The sequence below is a fragment of the Carassius gibelio genome, chromosome A14 (assembly GCF_023724105.1).
Source record: "Carassius gibelio isolate Cgi1373 ecotype wild population from Czech Republic chromosome A14, carGib1.2-hapl.c, whole genome shotgun sequence".
NCBI classification, from domain to species: Eukaryota; Metazoa; Chordata; class Actinopteri; order Cypriniformes; family Cyprinidae; genus Carassius; species Carassius gibelio.
In genome coordinates, this window is record NC_068384.1 from 15,987,011 (window position 1) to 16,005,623 (window position 18,613).

At 36.7% G+C, this 18,613-nt stretch overlaps 2 protein-coding genes across 5 annotated transcripts in view; one reads left to right on the forward strand and one right to left on the reverse strand.

The window, feature by feature from the left end:
• The first annotated feature begins 108 nt into the window (after positions 1-108).
• Positions 109-8,398, forward strand: LOC128027650 (cathepsin F). The gene is made up of 14 exons (XM_052615425.1): positions 109-489; positions 1,276-1,395; positions 1,688-1,769; positions 1,945-2,003; positions 3,034-3,106; positions 3,401-3,514; positions 3,672-3,820; positions 3,931-4,027; positions 4,520-4,600; positions 4,690-4,809; positions 6,100-6,164; positions 6,409-6,499; positions 6,597-6,655; positions 7,397-8,398. Exons 1-14 carry the CDS (start codon positions 253-255, stop codon positions 7,469-7,471), a joined length of 1,422 nt encoding a protein of 473 aa, XP_052471385.1. The 5' UTR covers positions 109-252; the 3' UTR covers positions 7,472-8,398.
• Positions 8,399-8,881: 483 nt separating this feature from the next.
• Positions 8,882-18,613, reverse strand: part of stox2b (storkhead box 2b) — a 59,758-nt gene continuing 50,026 nt past the window's right edge. For 3 of the 4 annotated variants that reach the window (XM_052615426.1, XM_052615427.1, XM_052615428.1), the window contains exons 3-4: positions 14,484-16,734; positions 8,882-11,444 (exon numbers count right to left, since the gene is read on the reverse strand). In XM_052615426.1, the coding sequence (XP_052471386.1) occupies positions 11,255-11,444; positions 14,484-16,734 (2,441 nt within the window). In that variant the 3' untranslated portion in view covers positions 8,882-11,254. The remainder of the gene's footprint in view (positions 11,445-14,483; positions 16,735-18,613) is intronic. The other variant, XR_008186780.1, reaches the window with a different exon arrangement.

Sequence of the window (18,613 nt, forward strand, 5' to 3'; positions counted from 1 at the left end):
ATGATAAGCAAATTATTATTATTAAAACCAAAATATGCCCCACCCCCACACGGAGGGGCATCATTCGTCCATCTTTGTGCGGGGAATCACTGCGTCTATCAGTCGTCCATCTTTGTGCGGGGCGTCTTACGTTTAGAGCGACAAAAACACTGCGAGCTTACGATCTCGACACACCAAGCCGACGGTCGGCCGTAAAAACAAACACCTGTCCTGATCTTACGGCGCTTCCTTCTGTTACAAGAGCTCGTCAACATGTACTTTAACCGAGGCTACCTCGTCATCTCCTGCTGTGTTGTGGTAGGGCTGGTTCTGGGTTTAGAAGATGGCACGGATCGCCCGGTTATCGGAGCTCCGGGATCCCCGGTCCATCTGACGGAGTCAGACCCGGGGGTTATGAAAGCAGTCAAATTTGCAGAGGAACGATATAATATGGGCTCCAATGCGATGCACATACGCCGTGTTAGCAAAATCCTTTCGGCCAGTAAACAGGTAATTAAACGTTAAATTTATAAATAATCCATTTAAAATGACTAATATCTATGTTATTAACGGGTACAAAAAAACATATTATTGTTTATTTCTCTTTGTGACTTATTAATGTACGCGATTGTAATATTGGATAATAAGTTTATTATAAGGAGTTATTTTTACCGCATTCATGTGACTAGACAAACAAGCGCAGGGCGTGCGTAGAAGCCTCAAATACAAAACAGTACTGAGCTGATTTAAGCGGCACCACTCTGCGCACATTTTGCGCATATTTTCATTACAGTCGTTCAGAGGAAAGCTGCTTATTTCTGAGTATATAGGAATGTTTTAATTATCTTTTCTTTTTCTTTTTTTTGTAATATCACAAATATACATATAAACATTAGGCAATCAAACACGAACAAGTGAGGGAAACAATACTTTAATAATAATAATAAAAAACAGAAGAAAATATTCATTTCAGATTTTTCTTTCTATAAGATGGGATATTTTTAAAGCTTTAACTTCAAAAATGTTACACAGATGGAAGAATACAGGGAGCAGCAAGATTGTCAATCTTTTTAAAGTGCGTTAAAAAGCATACTTTTGTATAAATACTGATATAACAAATTAGTGTATTTAGTTATATGAATTATTAGAAAGTAATTTTCATCTATTAAAAATGTCAGTCTTTATTGAGACATGTAACAAATTAATTAAGATTCTTTACAGACTCTTAATATTATGCAACAATTAAAAATACAAAACACATTTGAGTGTTTAATTTCTGTTCCGTGTCTTCCACAGCTGGTAAAAGGAGTTCGGTACAGTATTATGGTTGAGATTGGAAACACACAGTGTAAGAAATCCCTAAAGCTGAGCGCTGAGGACACCTGTGACTTTTTCCCAGAGCCTCTCAAACAGAAGGTAAGCAAATACTAATCCTTAAACCATATAAAACATCACTACTAAGTGTCTTGTAATGGCAAATTCAGATAATTCTTTAACAGTCAATGCACAGCACACAACACATTTTACACAACACATTTAATCCATTATTCGCATGTTTGCAATTTTTATTTCCTGTTCAAAATGATTCCATTCAGTAGCACTAATCCAGTATGCATGCTTTTTGCTCATTTAAATAAATGCTGTTCTTGTAAATTTATAATGCACATTCTCCTTCTCCTGATCAGTCCCATTCTCTGTCTCTCCACAGACGGAGGTTTGTTTGTTTGAGGTTTGGGACATTCCCTGGGAAAATAAATCCACCCTACTTAAACAGAAATGCCAGCCTGCGGGTCAGTAGCCTGGGACAGATGGCACATCTGTCAGCTTTGTGTAGTCAGAATCATCTAGAACACATGATATACTGCTGTGGAGACATGCTTACTCGTCATGATGTTTTAGCATCCACTTTTAATTGTTTTCTACCCAACATGCGTATGTAGTTACACTGATATTGTTCTGCCTTAGTTTCCAAGGAGCTCAGAAAGGTTGCAGCCGTACCCCTAACCCATGGCAAACCTATGAAGGTATGGATACGTATGCAGTGTACACGTAAATATTCGCAATTAACCCTATAAAGCCAACTGAATCACAACCTTGCTAAAAACCTAATGTACACAATCTACTTTATGCTATCTGTCGTCTTGCTAATAGTTTAAACTTACAAGTCCTTTTATTATAATTCTAAAAATGTCAATTTTTCAGGTCATGGGTAATGTGTCTTTTTGCTGTGAAATCTTTACTATTTTTTTTTATAAAGTTATAAAAATAACTTTTTTATTGTTAGCAGTATTACATGAACTTTTACTGAACTAAAGAAACTAGATTTACTTGATTGTCCATACATCACTTTAGAAAAAGCATGTTAAAATATGAGTATCAAATATAATACTGGCTTTTGAGAAATATTTTTTTCCTCCTCAAGTATGAGCTTGTTATTATACTATATGAGCCATATTAAAAGCCTGATGTATCAAATATGTGACCCTCGACCACAAAATCTGTCATAAGATCTCATAATTGAGATTTATACATAATCTGAAAGCTGAATAAATATTGATTGATGTATGGTTTGTTATGATAGCGCAATATTTGGCCGAGATACAACTATTTGAAAATCTGGAATCTGAGGGTGCAAAAAAATTAAAATAATGAGAAAATCGCCTTTGAAGTTGTCCAAATGAAGTCCTTAGCATTGCATATTACTAATCAAAAATTAAATTTTGATATATTTAAAGTAGTACCTTTACAAAATATTTTCATGGAACATGATCTTTACTTAATATTCCTAATGATTTTTGGCAAAAAAGAAAAATCAATAATTTTGACCCATACTGTGTATCTTTGGCTATTGCTACAAACATACCCCGTTCACATATGATACCCAACAAAAACACATATGCAAACTTTTAAAGGATCTGTTTCATATTTTGTCTAAAGGTTCAATAAACTTTTCACTTCAGATTTGATTTTCCATGTCGGGTCTACAGGGTTAAATATTTATGAGCTTTTCATGATGCACTTTTTTTTTTTTTTTTTTTTTTTTGCTGTTTTCAGGAAACTGTGGAGCTTTTGACCCAGTTTCAAAACTTTATGATCACATACAATCGAACATACAGCTCTCAAGAAGGTAAAACACAGAACAAACTTAACATTACTATGAATTTGTTACATCTTTACATTGTTGTACATTTTACAGTGTGATTTCTCAGGTACTTAGGAAGTCATTTTAACAAAGAAGTGATTTAATTTGTTGTTATCTGGATCAAATAATATAAATATATATTACCTTTCACATGCAAAATATAACGTAAACTGTTACCATATTAGTTTTCTATATTAGTATGTCAGTTAATAGCTATTTGTAATGCACATACACAATAAAAAATCCCTTCTTTAAGCACTGATCCATTAAACTCCACAGAGGCAGAAAAGCGTTTGCGCATTTTCCAGGAGAATATGAAAACGGCACAAACACTGCAATCTCTGGAACAGGGGTCGGCTGAGTATGGCGTCACCAAGTTCAGTGACCTCACAGGTATGCTTATGGATTTGTTGATTATTGTTGATTACTCCGTTAGTGAAATGTGCAAAAATTGTCAATTAGTAATGACTCGGTGGTCAAAATTAACAACTCTGGCCAAAAATAGTATTACTAAATCTGACGCAGCTAATCCCATCCTGTATGTTTTTAGAGGATGAGTTCAGAATGATGTACCTGAACCCAATGCTGAGTCAGTGGAGCCTGAAGAAGGAGATGACGCCAGCGACTCCGGCTAGTAAAGCTGCTCCTGACAGCTGGGACTGGAGGGAGCACGGGGCGGTCAGTCCTGTGAAGAATCAGGTATCACGGCACTGATTAACTTAATAAAGAGTGAATCAGTGAAATATCAATCTGGGTATGTCTGCTGAATTTCACTTTAAACGAACAGTTTAACTGACTGTCTGTTGCAGGGCATGTGTGGCTCCTGTTGGGCATTCTCTGTGACTGGAAACATTGAGGGACAGTGGTTCAAGAAAACCGGACAACTTCTTTCCCTCTCTGAGCAAGGTTAATATAAACTACACTACCATTCAAAAGTTTGGGGTCAGCAAGATTTTTATAAAATAAATTAATACTTTAAGTGACAGTAAAGATATTTGTAATGACAAAAAATATTTCTGTTTCAAATAAATGCTATTATTTTGAACTTTCTATTCACCATAGAATCTTGATCCTTTTCAACACTGATAACTATGAGCATCAACTCAGCCTATTAGAATGATTTCTGAAGGATCATGTGACACTGAAACTGGAGTAATGATGCTGAAAATTCAGCTTTTCATCACAGAAATACATTTTACAATTAGTTTTACTGTATCAAATGCATCCTCGGTGAGCATAAGATACTTATTTCAAGTAATTAAAAAAAATCTTACCGACCTTAGTTGTGCCTGATGAATGCTTTGCCTTAGCAAACACCTTTAATAACATGAGATAAAACAGGTATTATTGCATTAACGTTGTCAGTGAAAATGAATTTGTTTGCTCCCCTCTTAACAGAACTAGTGGACTGTGATAAACTGGACCAAGCATGTGGAGGTGGACTGATGTCTAACGCTTTCGAAGCCATCGAGAAGCTTGGTAAGAAATAACATTCCCTAGAAGGCCATTTCAATCAATCAAAGTAAACGTGTTCAATATAAATGTGCTTCTTTCTTTCACCCATAAAGGAGGTCTTGAGACAGAAACAGACTACAGCTACACAGGACACAAGCAGAGCTGTGGTTTCTCTTCAGAGAAGGTGGCCGCTTACATTAACAGCTCTGTTGAGCTGCCTGACAATGAAAACGGTGAGAGAGAGAGAGAGAGATGAGGAACTAGAGATGTGTCAATAAACGCAATGAAATTAAAAACTCCATAAAACAACACTGATGATGGAAATACCAGCACTAGATCAATTTAAAGCAGGAAATTAAAAGTATCAAATATTTATATCAGAACATTTGAAGAGAAATATGAGCTTTAAGCTAATCTTACTGAAATGTTAATATACCACTTATAATTACAGAACACCCAGTGTTTTAAATAGAAACATTTACATTTATTCATTTAGCAGACGCTGTTATCCAAAGCGGCTTGCAAATGAGGACAGTGGAAGTAATCAAAAACAACACAAAGAGCAATGATATATAAGTGCTGTAACAAGTCTCAGTTAGCTTAACACAGTAAACGTAGCAAGGGCTTTTAAATAATATAATAAATAAAAAGAAAACCGATAGAATAGAAAAAGGATATATATATATATATATATGGTCACATACATTTTGGGGAAGTCGTGGCCTAATGGTTAGCGGGTTGGACTGTGTGTTCACAGTGTGTGTGTGTGTGTGTGTGTGTTCACTGCTCTGTGTGTGTGCATTTCGGATGGGTTAAATGCAGAGCACAAATTCTGAGTATGGGTCACCATACTTGGCTGAATGTCACTTCACTTTCACTTTCACTTTCACATACACCCACATAATGGCATAATAAATGAAAAGAAAATAGAATACAAAAAGATTACAAAGGTAGTTAGATTTTTAATTTGTTTTTAAGAATAGAATTAGAATAGTGAGTGCTAAAGTTAGAGAGATGGGTTTTAAGCTGATTCTTGAAGATGGCTAAGGACTCTGTATACTCAAATACACCTGTGTTCAAAGGTTTTGGGGTTAGTATGATTTTTTTCAGTGTTACTCAGCAAGGCTGCATTTACAGTGTTTGATAAAAAATTACAGTAAAACAGTAATAATGCAAAATATTATCACAATTTAAAATAACCATTTCTTTCTTTGAATATATTTTCAAATGCTATTCATTCCTGTGATGCAAAGCTGAATTTATAGGATCATTATTCCAGTCTCAGGGTCACATGATCATTCAGAAATCATTCTAATACGATGATTTTCTGCTCATGAAACATTTTATTATTATTATTATTATTATTATCAGTGTTGAAAACAGTTTTACTGCTTAATATATTTTTTGGATGAATACAAATACATTTTTTTTTTTTTTACTTTTGATCAATTTGATGCATCTTTGTTGATAAAACATAAGTGAATAAATAACATAAAATAAAATTGATTGTTATTGCCTCATAGACATTGCTGCTTGGCTTGCTGAGAACGGTCCGGTGTCTGCTGCCCTCAATGCTTTCGCCATGCAGGTAACACAAATACACCATGGAGCTGCTTCACTGGAAAAATATACCATTAGCTTGCATAAATATGTAAATATATTGCCCTATAACGCTGTGGGCAAAATAAAATTTTTGAAATCGATGATAATTTTTGAATTAAATCAATTAGGGAGTAGCAGCATGTATGTCTGGTACTACAAAAACATAAATACTGTCTTTACTTGGTTACCTGAAGTTGCCTTTTTTAAACATTATTCTTTGCTGTCTTTAGTTCTACAGAAAGGGAGTGTCTCATCCTCTAAAGATCTTCTGCAACCCCTGGATGATTGATCATGCTGTGCTGCTTGTGGGGTTCGGACAGCGTGAGTTATAGTTTCAGAATACTTTTACAGCTTATATAGAATCAGTCAACAGAGTTGTGTAGAGATGTTGAGTATATTATTCTGCTTTTGTGTGCAGGTAATGGCACTCCATTCTGGGCCATCAAGAACAGCTGGGGAGAGGACTATGGAGAGCAGGTATGAAAAATCACCTCAACAATGCAAATACAGTATTTTCTGCGAGAGTCAGACTTGTAACCCAGAAGTTCTCAGTACCAGCATGAGTTGTAGGTGGTTAGGAGTGAATGACCAGCACTTTTTTCCCTCAATACCACAATTGAGGTGAGACTCTTGAGCAAGGTACCTAACCCCCAACTGCTCCCTGGGCACCGCAGCAAAAATGACTGCCCACTGCTCCGGGTGTGTGCTCACCGTGTGTGTATGTGTGTGTGCTTGGATGGGTTAAATGCAGTGGACAGATTACGAATATGGGACACCATATTTCACCACATCACTTTTATGTAGAAAATGGCAGCAATCATTACTATATGCTAAAATCCAGCATACATGGCCTTTGTAGACTTGGTAGAAAAACATTACTGATGTTTTAACATCAGTTTGATTGATATCAATATTGAGAGTGTTTGAAATATTGTATTTCAATTTTTCTTTATATTTTACCTTATGAACACTTTAAGCTGCATTTATGAAAAGTTCTATAAAAATTAAGTTTTATTATTAAAGATGTGTTATTAATATATAACATAACTTATATGTATATATTTATGTATTGATATAGATTTTCAGTCAGCACAGAAATATTCTTTAAAATGTATATACAGTCCAGTTCATAACTTTGTTTGTAGACTGAGGTATCTTATCTCTGCTTATCATAGAAATGTTTTTTTTCTCTCTTTTTTTTCTGTACTTCTCATATAGGGTTACTATTACCTGTACAGAGGATCCAGACTGTGTGGAATCAACAAGATGTGCTCATCTGCAATTGTGAATTAGACACACAAACACACACACACACACACACACACACCGAGAGAAAGGAAGCACGGATACAAAACAGTTGAAAACAGCCCAGTCATGAACATGTGATGATTGTGTACAGAGTTCACTCTGTTTCAGTCATCATGTGATCTGTGAACACAATAGTGTATACACACACCCTGCACATATTTCATCTATATAAGCACATAATTCTCTGTAGTTCAGGAATGTGAAGTATTTCTCTTGAGGTCATGTACTTTAGATATCAGTCCTTTTCTGTTACATATATGCTAAAGATCTGTTCTGTTCAGAAGAGCTGAATTCGATGTCACTACTTCAGATCCACCTGATGTTACAGGCACAGCAGCTTATAATATATAGCAAATAAATACAAGATAATGGCACAGTTTACCATGTTACTGATACAAATATTACATATGTGTTATTGTGATTTTAAATCAGGTGATTTAGTTAATTACTATGTGTTTTACTCTAATTGATTTGTTATTCTGTGTTTTATTATCTAATTATTAATTTGATTCTAAAATGAATTGAGCCTATGTCATATTTGCTTTTAACCCTGTTTAGAAGCTATCAATTTTTAACACTGTATTTTTTCTTTGTTTCTTTTCCAAGTGCATTGTTTACTACATTTTGAGCTGATGGTCTTGGAAACTTGATTTTGCACACTATGAAAATTTCCACAGTATATTGTGATCATTCCATTAATGTTAGTGTGGCTCTTTTTACCCGCACATCTTCCTCATTTTGAGCATATTTTGCTGCATGGGAAACATTTGCTGACCCTTCTTCCAAATACACAGTGGAATATGTATTTGAGTTCTGTGTTGTGGTAGAAAAGATGAAATTCTCAGTTGCTGTGCTGCTACTGTTCAGATCCCTAATGCATAATAAAGCTGTATTGCTGAATAAACTTCTAAACGTCTTAGTTGTACTTTATGCTGTAATAACAGTCACGTTTTTGCAAGTTCAATAATGAGAATAATTCCCAAGTCTCAATTTAAAACACTTTAAACTGCATGAAACCCAGGAAGATTGCAACCACAACAGTAAATGAAGCTACGGTTAACCTCTGAGGTTTCTGAATTGTTTTGACACTGGTTGTGCCAATGTTAAAAGTAGAAATTCATTTGTCATGCTTGGGTGGTCTTGGTATTTTAGATTAAAAAGAAATTAAGCAAAAATCATTGAAAAGAAAATGATATAGTATGTAAAATTATTAAACGTTTGTTTACTGCTAAATAATGTCTTAATGAAAAGTAAAACGCTTTTCATTCGAGGTCAATGCTTTGAAGAGTTTGTGGCGCGCCCTCTAGTGGTTCTTCACGGTAGTTTACCTCAATGTGGATATTACTCTTCAAACTTACCGTGAAATCCGACCTTAACAGAGATCACACAGTTAAATTAAACATGTCATGTTATTTTATTGTCTTAAAAAGTTACACAATCCCCAAGGAAGGGATTAAGTACACTAAAACATTAAACAGCACAACTACACAAACGGGGAATTTCTTTTTTTAAATATCATAGACTCTACCAAAAATCCCCCTGGTAGGTTTTATACTCAGCTTGACAGATAGGCCATCTCTTACAGAATGACATAATGTCACAATAAGGAACAATGTTATTGAGAACCATAAGAAATCCTTCATGTTTAGGGAAGACATTTCATGGACTATCAGTATTTCATATGAAATATGTTCATTATAAACAGAACATCCATTCGGATGATTTTTTTTTCTTCTTTTTCTTATTACAGTCACCAGAGAACAGGCATTAGTGCAAAAATGGTATAACAAGGTAGTCCTGACTGCAGTTTATCCATTTATTGGAAAGCGTGACATTTTACAGTCCTCTAGAACTCACGAGGGGACTCGTACTCAGATGAATATGACAGATGTTCACTAAACGGAGCAGTGAACATTGTTTTACAAAAGAAATAGCTATTCTTTCAGACTTATAATTTAATAACTTATTCAAAAACTTGATTGATACTTAAATAATGGGGCAAAACAGCAAAGAACAAAAGTTTATGCATCAAATAATTATTTTGTATAAACTTGCACCTTTTCTGGCATGGTTGCTATTCATAAATCACTTATATAGGACAGGACAACACTGTCAGATACAAAATGTGTACTGTCATGTGACAGAGTTTGCTAGATTTGTCAATATTTATAAAAAATGCCAAGAGTACCGTCAAGTAATTTTCATAAATACTGACAAATTTAGCATTCAACTTAAAAGAATGAATAAAATAACAATATCATAACCATATAAGTATTAATTGTGGTAGCCACTTAGTTTTTATTAAAAGCTTGCTAATAGTAATAGGACTTCAATATTCTAATAGGAAATTATGTAAAGATTATATTGCAATATTTATGATGGATGTGGCAGATTATGTATATGTAAATGTAAACCTTAATGTTATATACCAAATTGTGAAATATTATTACTATTTAAAAAAACATTTTTTTTATTTAAATTTATTTCAAAAGCCATTACGCACTGTTAAAAACAATGCATTATAGAAAATGTGACTTTTTTCAGGATTCTTTGATGAACAAAAAGTTGGAAATAACAGCATACACACACACACATTTATAAAATAAAATTAAATGTTTTGCCCCATATTTCAAGAATCAGTGAAATACTGTTCTAATTCATACCATGAATTTGTGTCCTTATAGAACTGAAAAATAAATAAATAAATAAAAAATAACTATTTGTAATCATAATAATAACCATAATGACAATAAATAATTGAACATGGCTGGACATATCAGAGATATGACGTTCTATTATCCACTCTATATGGGTCCTATATGATTCCAAACTCCACACAAGTTTCCTCTCTGTTACAGTGAGATTCGACTCTATTAGTATGACAACAGTAGGTTATTGACGCTTGATGATGGAGCAGTGATTGAAAAGCACTAGCAGTACATTCACAGTTTGCAAGCTGAAAGTGATTTGTCTAATACAGCGGGCCTAATGTGGGGTGGACGTCTCTCATGTCTCCCTTTACAACTGTACAAAAAGTGGAGGTAGCAATGTGTGTATTCTGTTTTGTCTAGTAGTTGAGCACCTGATCAATCTGAAGAAAAAAAAAGGGTTCCAACTTTTTTTTTTTTTTTTTTAAAGAATAGCGGTCCATTCAATGAGAAAGCACCAGTAATTTTTAAATTGGTATTTTTTTTTAAACATAATGCCATAATGGTGGTAAGTTTTGTTAAGATTCTACATAAACGTCCCAGAAAAATGCGGCGGACAACACACAAGGATGTGGTAAAAGGATTCCAGCAGAAACAGATGAGCTTGTTCAGATTTCCAGGGAGATTATTGTGGCCTTCAAATGTGAGACACTTAAGTCAGTAGAGTTCAGAGGGACCTGAGCGTACAGAATGAAACACAAGACACAGCGATGAATGAATAGGCAAAGGCAACGCAGCCAAGTTTGGATCAGAAGACAGTGAAGACCCGTAGTGGATACATGAAGCTATAAAGGACACCTACAAATGAGTCTGATCGAGGATTTTATCCCAAAACATCGCAGATCTGCGTAAATTTAGTCCTAATGAAGTGACTTGTTTGTCTGCAGCAATATTTGTTACAAATATCAAAAAAAAAAAAAGTAAAAGATACCTCCGGTGAATCATGATGAAGTGTTTTTTTGAAACATCTAGTTTTGAAAACAGCAGGAACAGGCGTCACACGAGCTCTGTAAGATCGTAACAGTCCTGGTGAAGTTGGCTTTAACGACGGTCCCCATCACTACACGCTGGTGATGGAGGCCTGTTTCTCCGTGCGGTTGGCGGGCGGCTCGCGATTGGTACGGAAGCTGGGGGGCTGGTAGGGTGGCGGGGGTCTTTTGGTGCCAATGTGTCCTGGACTCAAAGCCATATTCTGGCGCCTGCTATTTTCCACATTACTCGAGGTGTTCGAAGCAAGGCTTTCCCGTGTGCTGAAGCAATACAGAGGGAAAGAAAGGGAAAGAGAATGAAAGTGTTATGAAGAAAGCAGAAACGGAAAATTCATTAGTAACAGGCTGAAAAATGAACAAAGATCAAGTTAGTCAAGGTTAAGAATAATCACAGTTTTGTTATTAACACTGATCAGGGTTATGCACCATTAGGAACAGAACTGAGTATGCAGTTTAATTTCCAAATCATCTTTTGAATTTGAATCAAATTGGCAAACAGGACATTGAATTTAAATTTGATTATAAAGAAGCAGAATTAAAATGGAATAAAATTTTAATGAAGCCAAACATACATTTGTCAGAAAAACAATGCATTGAGTTATTCTTGTAGTGCTGTTTTAACACAATACAGCATTGGATGAAAGGACATCAGTGTTCAATTCATCTTCCTGTCATTTCAGTTCAACATCCAGTGGCATGTGGCCTGTTCAGTTTAAAATTCAGAATTTTTCCCAAATCTGGAACTAAAAGAAAAGTTTATAAAGGACAACGGAGAAGAAAAAGGACAGCACAGGAGCAAAATTAACATTTAAGACTATGACAAAATGAAGAATACAAACCTGAAGGACCAGAACATTTATAAAGGTTTAGGGTGATGATACCCAGATTTATGTGTGGATTCTAAAAGCCCAGTGTCAACAGATGCTACTCTACTCTCAAAAAGCCCAAACCTGTCCAGTGTAAGATGTAAAAAACTACATGAGAGTTGTATGAATGCAGGTTGTCATATCAAAAAGCATCTGAAAAGATTTTCATTGTTTTTGCTTTTATTATGATTGAACGGTATGTAGACAGGAAGCGAAGTGGGAGAGAGAGAGGGACAGGATCGGGACATGTTGGCTATTGGCGCAGCCTAGTTAATTATGTTAAAATGTTCTATATGTCATATATCTGGATATTTAGTTATTTGTTATTGCAATAATGATTTAGATTTTATTACCCATTTAAAAAAAATTGATATATGTTTACAAATAAACAAACAAAAAAAACTATTACTGGCCCAAGAAACTATTAAAAAAATAAATAAAAAAAAATATATATATATATATATATATATATATATATATATATATATATATATATATATATATATATATATATATATATATATATAAATGTAAAAAAAAAAAAGACTCTGGGTGTGCCCTTTTTTAAAATCTTTTTTTTTAATAATATATTACAAAAGAAAAAGGATTTAGGAAACGTCTGACGTACCGCTGTTTAGAAAACAGGCAATTTTATCTTTAATTTCCATTTTCTATGAGGAGAAAGTGCAAGTGCAAGAAGGGAGAATGAAAACACAAAAAGGAATTGCACAAAACTAACACACACACACACACACGCAGGGTAAAAACTGCAACTGAACCACTGTATGAAAAACAACATACTTTAATTTGGGAAAACAAACAAATAAAAACACACAAAAAAAAATTCATGGGGGCATATTTTGTTCCTCAAATGTTTGAAATGTCTCATCAGGCTTTTGGCACTGAGCAGGGTCGCCATCACCATAGTGAAGCATTCCTAACCCGCTCTGCCTTGCAGGGTGACCTGAGTATCAGCACAGTGCTTGCTTTTCTTCATCCAATCACATTTCCTTAACATATACATATATATATATATATATATATATATATATATATATATATATATATATATATATATATATATATATATATATATATATATATATATAAATCCACTTCATCATTTTCAGCAGTTCAAGAAGTCTGGTTATATCACTCTGGATGACACTGCACCTTTTTATTGTTAGATTTTTGCCTGCAAAACAGACGTTGCATCCACTTTTGCATTTAAAATGTTTTCTGTGCCACTATTATTGCAGTGCAATGTCTGAGCATGAAAACAACTACTGGAAGTTTGCAGTATGAGAGGTTTCAGACATTTGGAAGACGAGATCAAAGGGTCTGGGTGCAAATTGAAGGGGAGGACAAGGATAACGGTAGGATGTAAAGTTGCACAAGTTGCATCAGGTTCTCAAAGCAATTCATTCTTTAATTAAGGCCTCAAACATATCAATAGATAAAGTGACAGATATGTGCTTTTTTTATTACTGTATATTGTGATAATTTTAAGAACCATGTCAATTAACCCATGGATTTTAGATGAGAACACACAATGCAACAATGCAGCACTTAAAATACAAACATGACGTTCATTTAGACAAAACTGACAATACATATTATTTAAACAAAAATTCACATAAAGAAAAAAACAATGGTGTAAACCTTTTTAAAGCCTGCAGTTATAGAACTGGTAGTGGTTGACTTACATTAAGGTGGATTTGGTACCTCTCACATGTTAGGCCTCTCCCATTTTAGTGAAAACATGATCCATAGTACAGTAATATTTAGCCTCAAACATACTCTAAGCAAACTGCAGCATTGCGAAATGTGTCAGAACACATTTTTTTCTAATGCAATGTGTAAAATGCATTCTCCTTGCTCCTGTAAGTGGTCGGTAATATTTCAAGTCAACTACTGTCACAGCAGAACAACTGTTTTAGCAATGTTGCTAAGCAAGTTAAAGTTAGTTAAACTGTAAACTAGTTATCTGAAATATAACCTATTAGGTTTAATGGCACGGACATTTTAAGTTAACGATCTCTATCAGACTACTGAGGTTTATTACTGTCACAGTAATGGAAGAATACAAGATAAGTATGTACAACAGGACAGTGTGTGCACACATTTGTCAAGCATCTGTGTTTTTGTACTTGCATAGAGTATGTTTCTGGCCTCAATGTCATACACAGAGGTGGTTACTACTGCTTAAAATAAGAAAATGTAAGGTTTGCATGAACTGGGATTAAACTAAGGCTCTACAGAATTGTCTGACTGCCATGTCTATAAAACCGTAAATGTTCCTGCGAGTTAACAGTTAAAAACAAGGATAATAACGTATGTGTATTCATAGAATAGCATACCCCTCATTTCAGACACACCCTGTTGCCAACACAGCAAATGAAACAAATCCTTAAAGTGGCCCTGAGTGCCTTACCGTGGGGAATTAAATCCACTGTCCACAGTCACACTACTGGAGTCCATACTGTCCAATCGGGTAGAATGGACTGATTTTTGGCTGTTGTTGCTCTCACCTTCCTTGGGACTTAGAAAGGTAAGGTTCTTCTCAAACTTCCTCTGCAAATCACGCTCTTTTTCCCGTTCCAGTAGCCATTGCATTGTCCCTCCTTCTTCTAGAACTTTCTCCTCCATGCGGTTCTTATGACTAGTCTCCTCAGATTCATCATCTGACACATTGTAATAGTCGAAGGTGGTTTCTGCGCATGAAGCCTGCTCCTGAGCCAAGGATGGTGGCACAGTCAGTGGTAGAGGTTTATCAAAATGCTCCTGAGTTTCCAGGACCTCTGTCGACTTGGTGTGAGGGGACTTACCTATCGTACCTGGCCTTGAGAAGCTGCTTTCGACATAGTCTGGAGGTTTGAACAAAGTCTCTTGGCTGTAAACCTCGGGCATTTCGTCCAAGTCACCTGAGTCGGGATTGTGTTGGTGCAACAATCGTCCATTGGGGAGATGCTCGGGGGTTTGGCTCGTAGATGCTATAGAAATACTACTTTGTCCCTTTGCTGTCTCCTCTTTATATTCTATAGGGTGAGGTGGTGTAAGATGAGGGGTCAGTCGGTCCGAGGAGATCCCCTTCCAGACACTATCCTTAAAGTCATGGCTGGGTTTTGCTAGAGAAGGTGGGGCAGAGAGAGACACTTCATTTGCTGCAGTGCACTGGAAATAGTCGTCTACTGGGTTTTTGGGAGAGCATGACTTCAGGTCATTGTAAGCAGGAAGACTATCCCTGCTTTTACTTTTCTCCAGTGTCCGATAATGCACAGCATCCTCTGATGATCCTCTTCCAACATCAGGCACACAAACATCAGGGTGTAATCTAGCAGCAGAGAGCATGATACGGGAATAGTGGGTCGCCTGCGCAGATGCCCTCAAAGTACCATCATCAGTGTAGTACCTACTCCTGTCATCAGGACTGCACTCAAAGTCTTCTGGGCCACCTATGTATGGACCACCAAGTGGTCCCTTGGAGTTGTCCATGGACCGTGACCTTTCTTTGGCCTTGTCCGACCTCTCATTTCGTGACTTTCTCTCTTGTGTATGACTATGACTTCGGTGGACTTTGGAATGTGACTGTGCCCTAGAAGGCTCTGGGAATGGCATTTCTGTCCGCCGCTTTGCCAGTTCCCCAGAAACATCCCACTCTGGAGCAGTGGTAAAGTGAGACTCCACAATATTAGGGTTGCTGTGAACCAAATACTTCCCCCTATTCCGCTCCATAGACATCATGGTTTCTCGTGGAGAACGTACCAATGACGAGCTGTAGAATCTGTAATCACGATTATAGGATATTTCCAGATTGGATCCTTCAGACGGATCCCCCCTGGAAGCACGTGTTTTGCTATGGGAACGTGAGGCCTTGCCCTGCTGGGTCTTTCGATGGCTGCGGCTCCTCTTGCTGCGGGCACTCTGGTGAGCCGAGGAGTTTGCTTTGTTCCGCTGTGCCTTCTCCTCCTCCAAACGCTTCATTACGGCTGTGTGGCGAGCCAGGTTCTCCACCGTGAGATCTGGGTTGATCCGACGGATGATCTCCATCTCTACCTCTCTAGGAACAGTACTGGGTGTCTCCTCATCCCGCAGTGGCCACTCCTCAGGTGGGAACTGGGCTGAAAATGTGGCTAGATGTTTCGTCTTGTCCTTCTTGAAGCTCAACCTGAAAAGCTTAAGGCCAAACTTCTTAGACTGCTTCTCCCCACTGCTGCTGCTTCCATCTTTGTGTTTACTGTTTGTCTCAGTTTTAAATGGAAAACTAAGCGTACTCTTACTCTTTTCTGATGGCTGCTGAGGGGGCGGAGACACAGGAGAAGACTCTTTATGCTCCTTAGACCTTCTCTGTAAGGTTGAGGTATGCGTACTAGGGATGTCCTCCCGGTAGCTGTTGTAGGAGTCACTGTGGTTCTTGTGGTGAGGTCTTTCCCGGACACATCCAGAAGTGGAGGGTGTCATGGTACTCGAGTGAGGAGAGGTACACGGCTGCTGCTGCTGCACGCGTTCTGGTATCCTCTCGTCAAGGTGGTACCACTTGCTGTTAGTCCTAATGAGGGAAGGTGTGATGAAGTATGTCTGCTGGGTAACAATGAAATAACCCTCTGGGGTTGGGTAAATCTTCCGCTCTCGGACCAGCATGTTGAGCGTGTGCCGCAGAATCTCCATACTTGGAGTGGGGACACCTATAGAAAAAGAGACAGAAGACAATCAGGCCCAATGCATCAAATGAAATCTTGACATCAACAACTCCCATATTATGCTGATACAACAATCTTAATATGATACACTTTTACACGATGACCAATGATAAAATGGGATTTAAAAATTTACGTTGTAACTTTTTAAAACAAGAACTTACAATTTTTCCATTTATAACAACATTTACTGTGCATTATTCATTGGTTGACTTTCATGTTAGAGCTGTAATCGGGCCTTAAAAGTTAGGACCTGAGCCCGACAGGTTTCGGCCCCGAGCCCGACAAGTACATTTTGATTGACAGCTTTTTAAAAGCCCGAACCCGTTTACAGCCTGACATTATTTAAATGTGCACATGCACACAACTCTTTTGCCTTTTGTCAATAATGAGTCATTTATACATGTTTTAACATAATTTATTCATAACTAACGTAGACTAGACCACTTGGAAGTTGGAATAAAGAAATAAAATAAGTCCTCTATGACATCGTAACATCTCAGCATTCTAGACATAGACTCATTTAGCATATAAATAAACCAACGCACCAATAAAATGAGTCATTTTTTACAAATTAAATTAAGATAAATTTGGCAATAAAGAAATTAAGATAAAAGCTCTGCCGGATTTGCTTCGCACGAGCAGATGATATTTTATAAAAGAATAATGCCAACATTAGCGTAAATACTCTGTCCACATTATGCATTTAAGACTCAATGAATATTTAGTTATCATTTGAAAAACCGTCAGGTCCCGTCGGGTTCGGGCAAAGATCTTCAGCTCTATTTCATGTCATCCATGACACATCAGAGTGTTAATATCTGCATATAAGCTAAGAGCCTAAAAGCATTTCATATTGCATTTCATAAAATTCCCACATTCGCATTCTGTCCTGTTTCATACTATATGTATGTGTATGTTTAATACAGCATATAAACATGGCACATTGGTGGCTGCCCTCTCTGCCTGGTTGACTGGTTTAACAGCTTTGCTCCTCTGCTGGCATTTCTCCCCGTTACATCATGTTTACATCAGGCTTTAGTTCTTAAAGCCAGCCTAGTGTGACGCAATACACCCCCCTCCCCCCAACTGCAGCTAAAATGCAGCAGGCAACACCCCATTCAAACATCCACATTTCGGGGGTCTACAATATATGTCTCTATCTGCGCTCTAAACCTCTGTAGCCCAAATAGAGATATTTGTGATGACAGCTTAGTGAGTGCATTTGTGACGTCACAGTTCTAAAGGGAAACACAAAGTCTGTGAGCATTTTTTTGTCCAATCCTGAACTCTTTTCAAACTGTACAGAAGCTTCAACATGTCAAAATATGGAGTTAATAAGTTGTTTGATTGCTGTATCGGTTCGACATTTGTAGTCCAGAGCACTGCTATATGTAGATGCTGAGGTGGAGAATGGTTGCCTTTAATTACATCATATTTGCTGCTTAGTTTCCCTGTCAATGAGGTGCAATCCTAATTCAAATTTACAAACACTCTCTCACTCACCAACACACACACATGCACACATACACACACACACACACACACACACACACACTGACATAAATGACTGTCTAATCCAATCGAAAACAACAGACTTTCACTTACTGCAGAAATTCACTTTGGTTCTAAAGATCTACAGCTGTTGAGTTAAGAAGTTCTTCAACAAGATATTTTTGACAGGTGTCTTACATTTAAATGACTGCTGAATGTGTTCGCAAGGCTGGACTCACCTATTCCTTCTTTTCTTTTAGCATTAGTAAATAGTTTCCAAGAATATGAAATAAGACAAGTGTAAGTATTAAATGGAATGAGAACATTACCCTGGCTGGTCTTGAACCTGGGCCTCCAATGAACACCACCGCTC

Excerpts from the sequence above, each read along its gene's own strand:
- LOC128027650 (XM_052615425.1), top strand. The coding sequence starts at position 253 with ATGTACTTTAACCGAGGCTACCTCGTCATCTCCTGCTGTGTTGTGGTA. Across the intron at positions 1,770-1,944 it reads ACAGAAATGCCAGCCTGCGG|TTTCCAAGGAGCTCAGAAAG; the intron begins GTCAGTAGCCTG and ends GTTCTGCCTTAG. Across the intron at positions 6,656-7,396 it reads GAGAGGACTATGGAGAGCAG|GGTTACTATTACCTGTACAG; the intron begins GTATGAAAAATC and ends CTTCTCATATAG.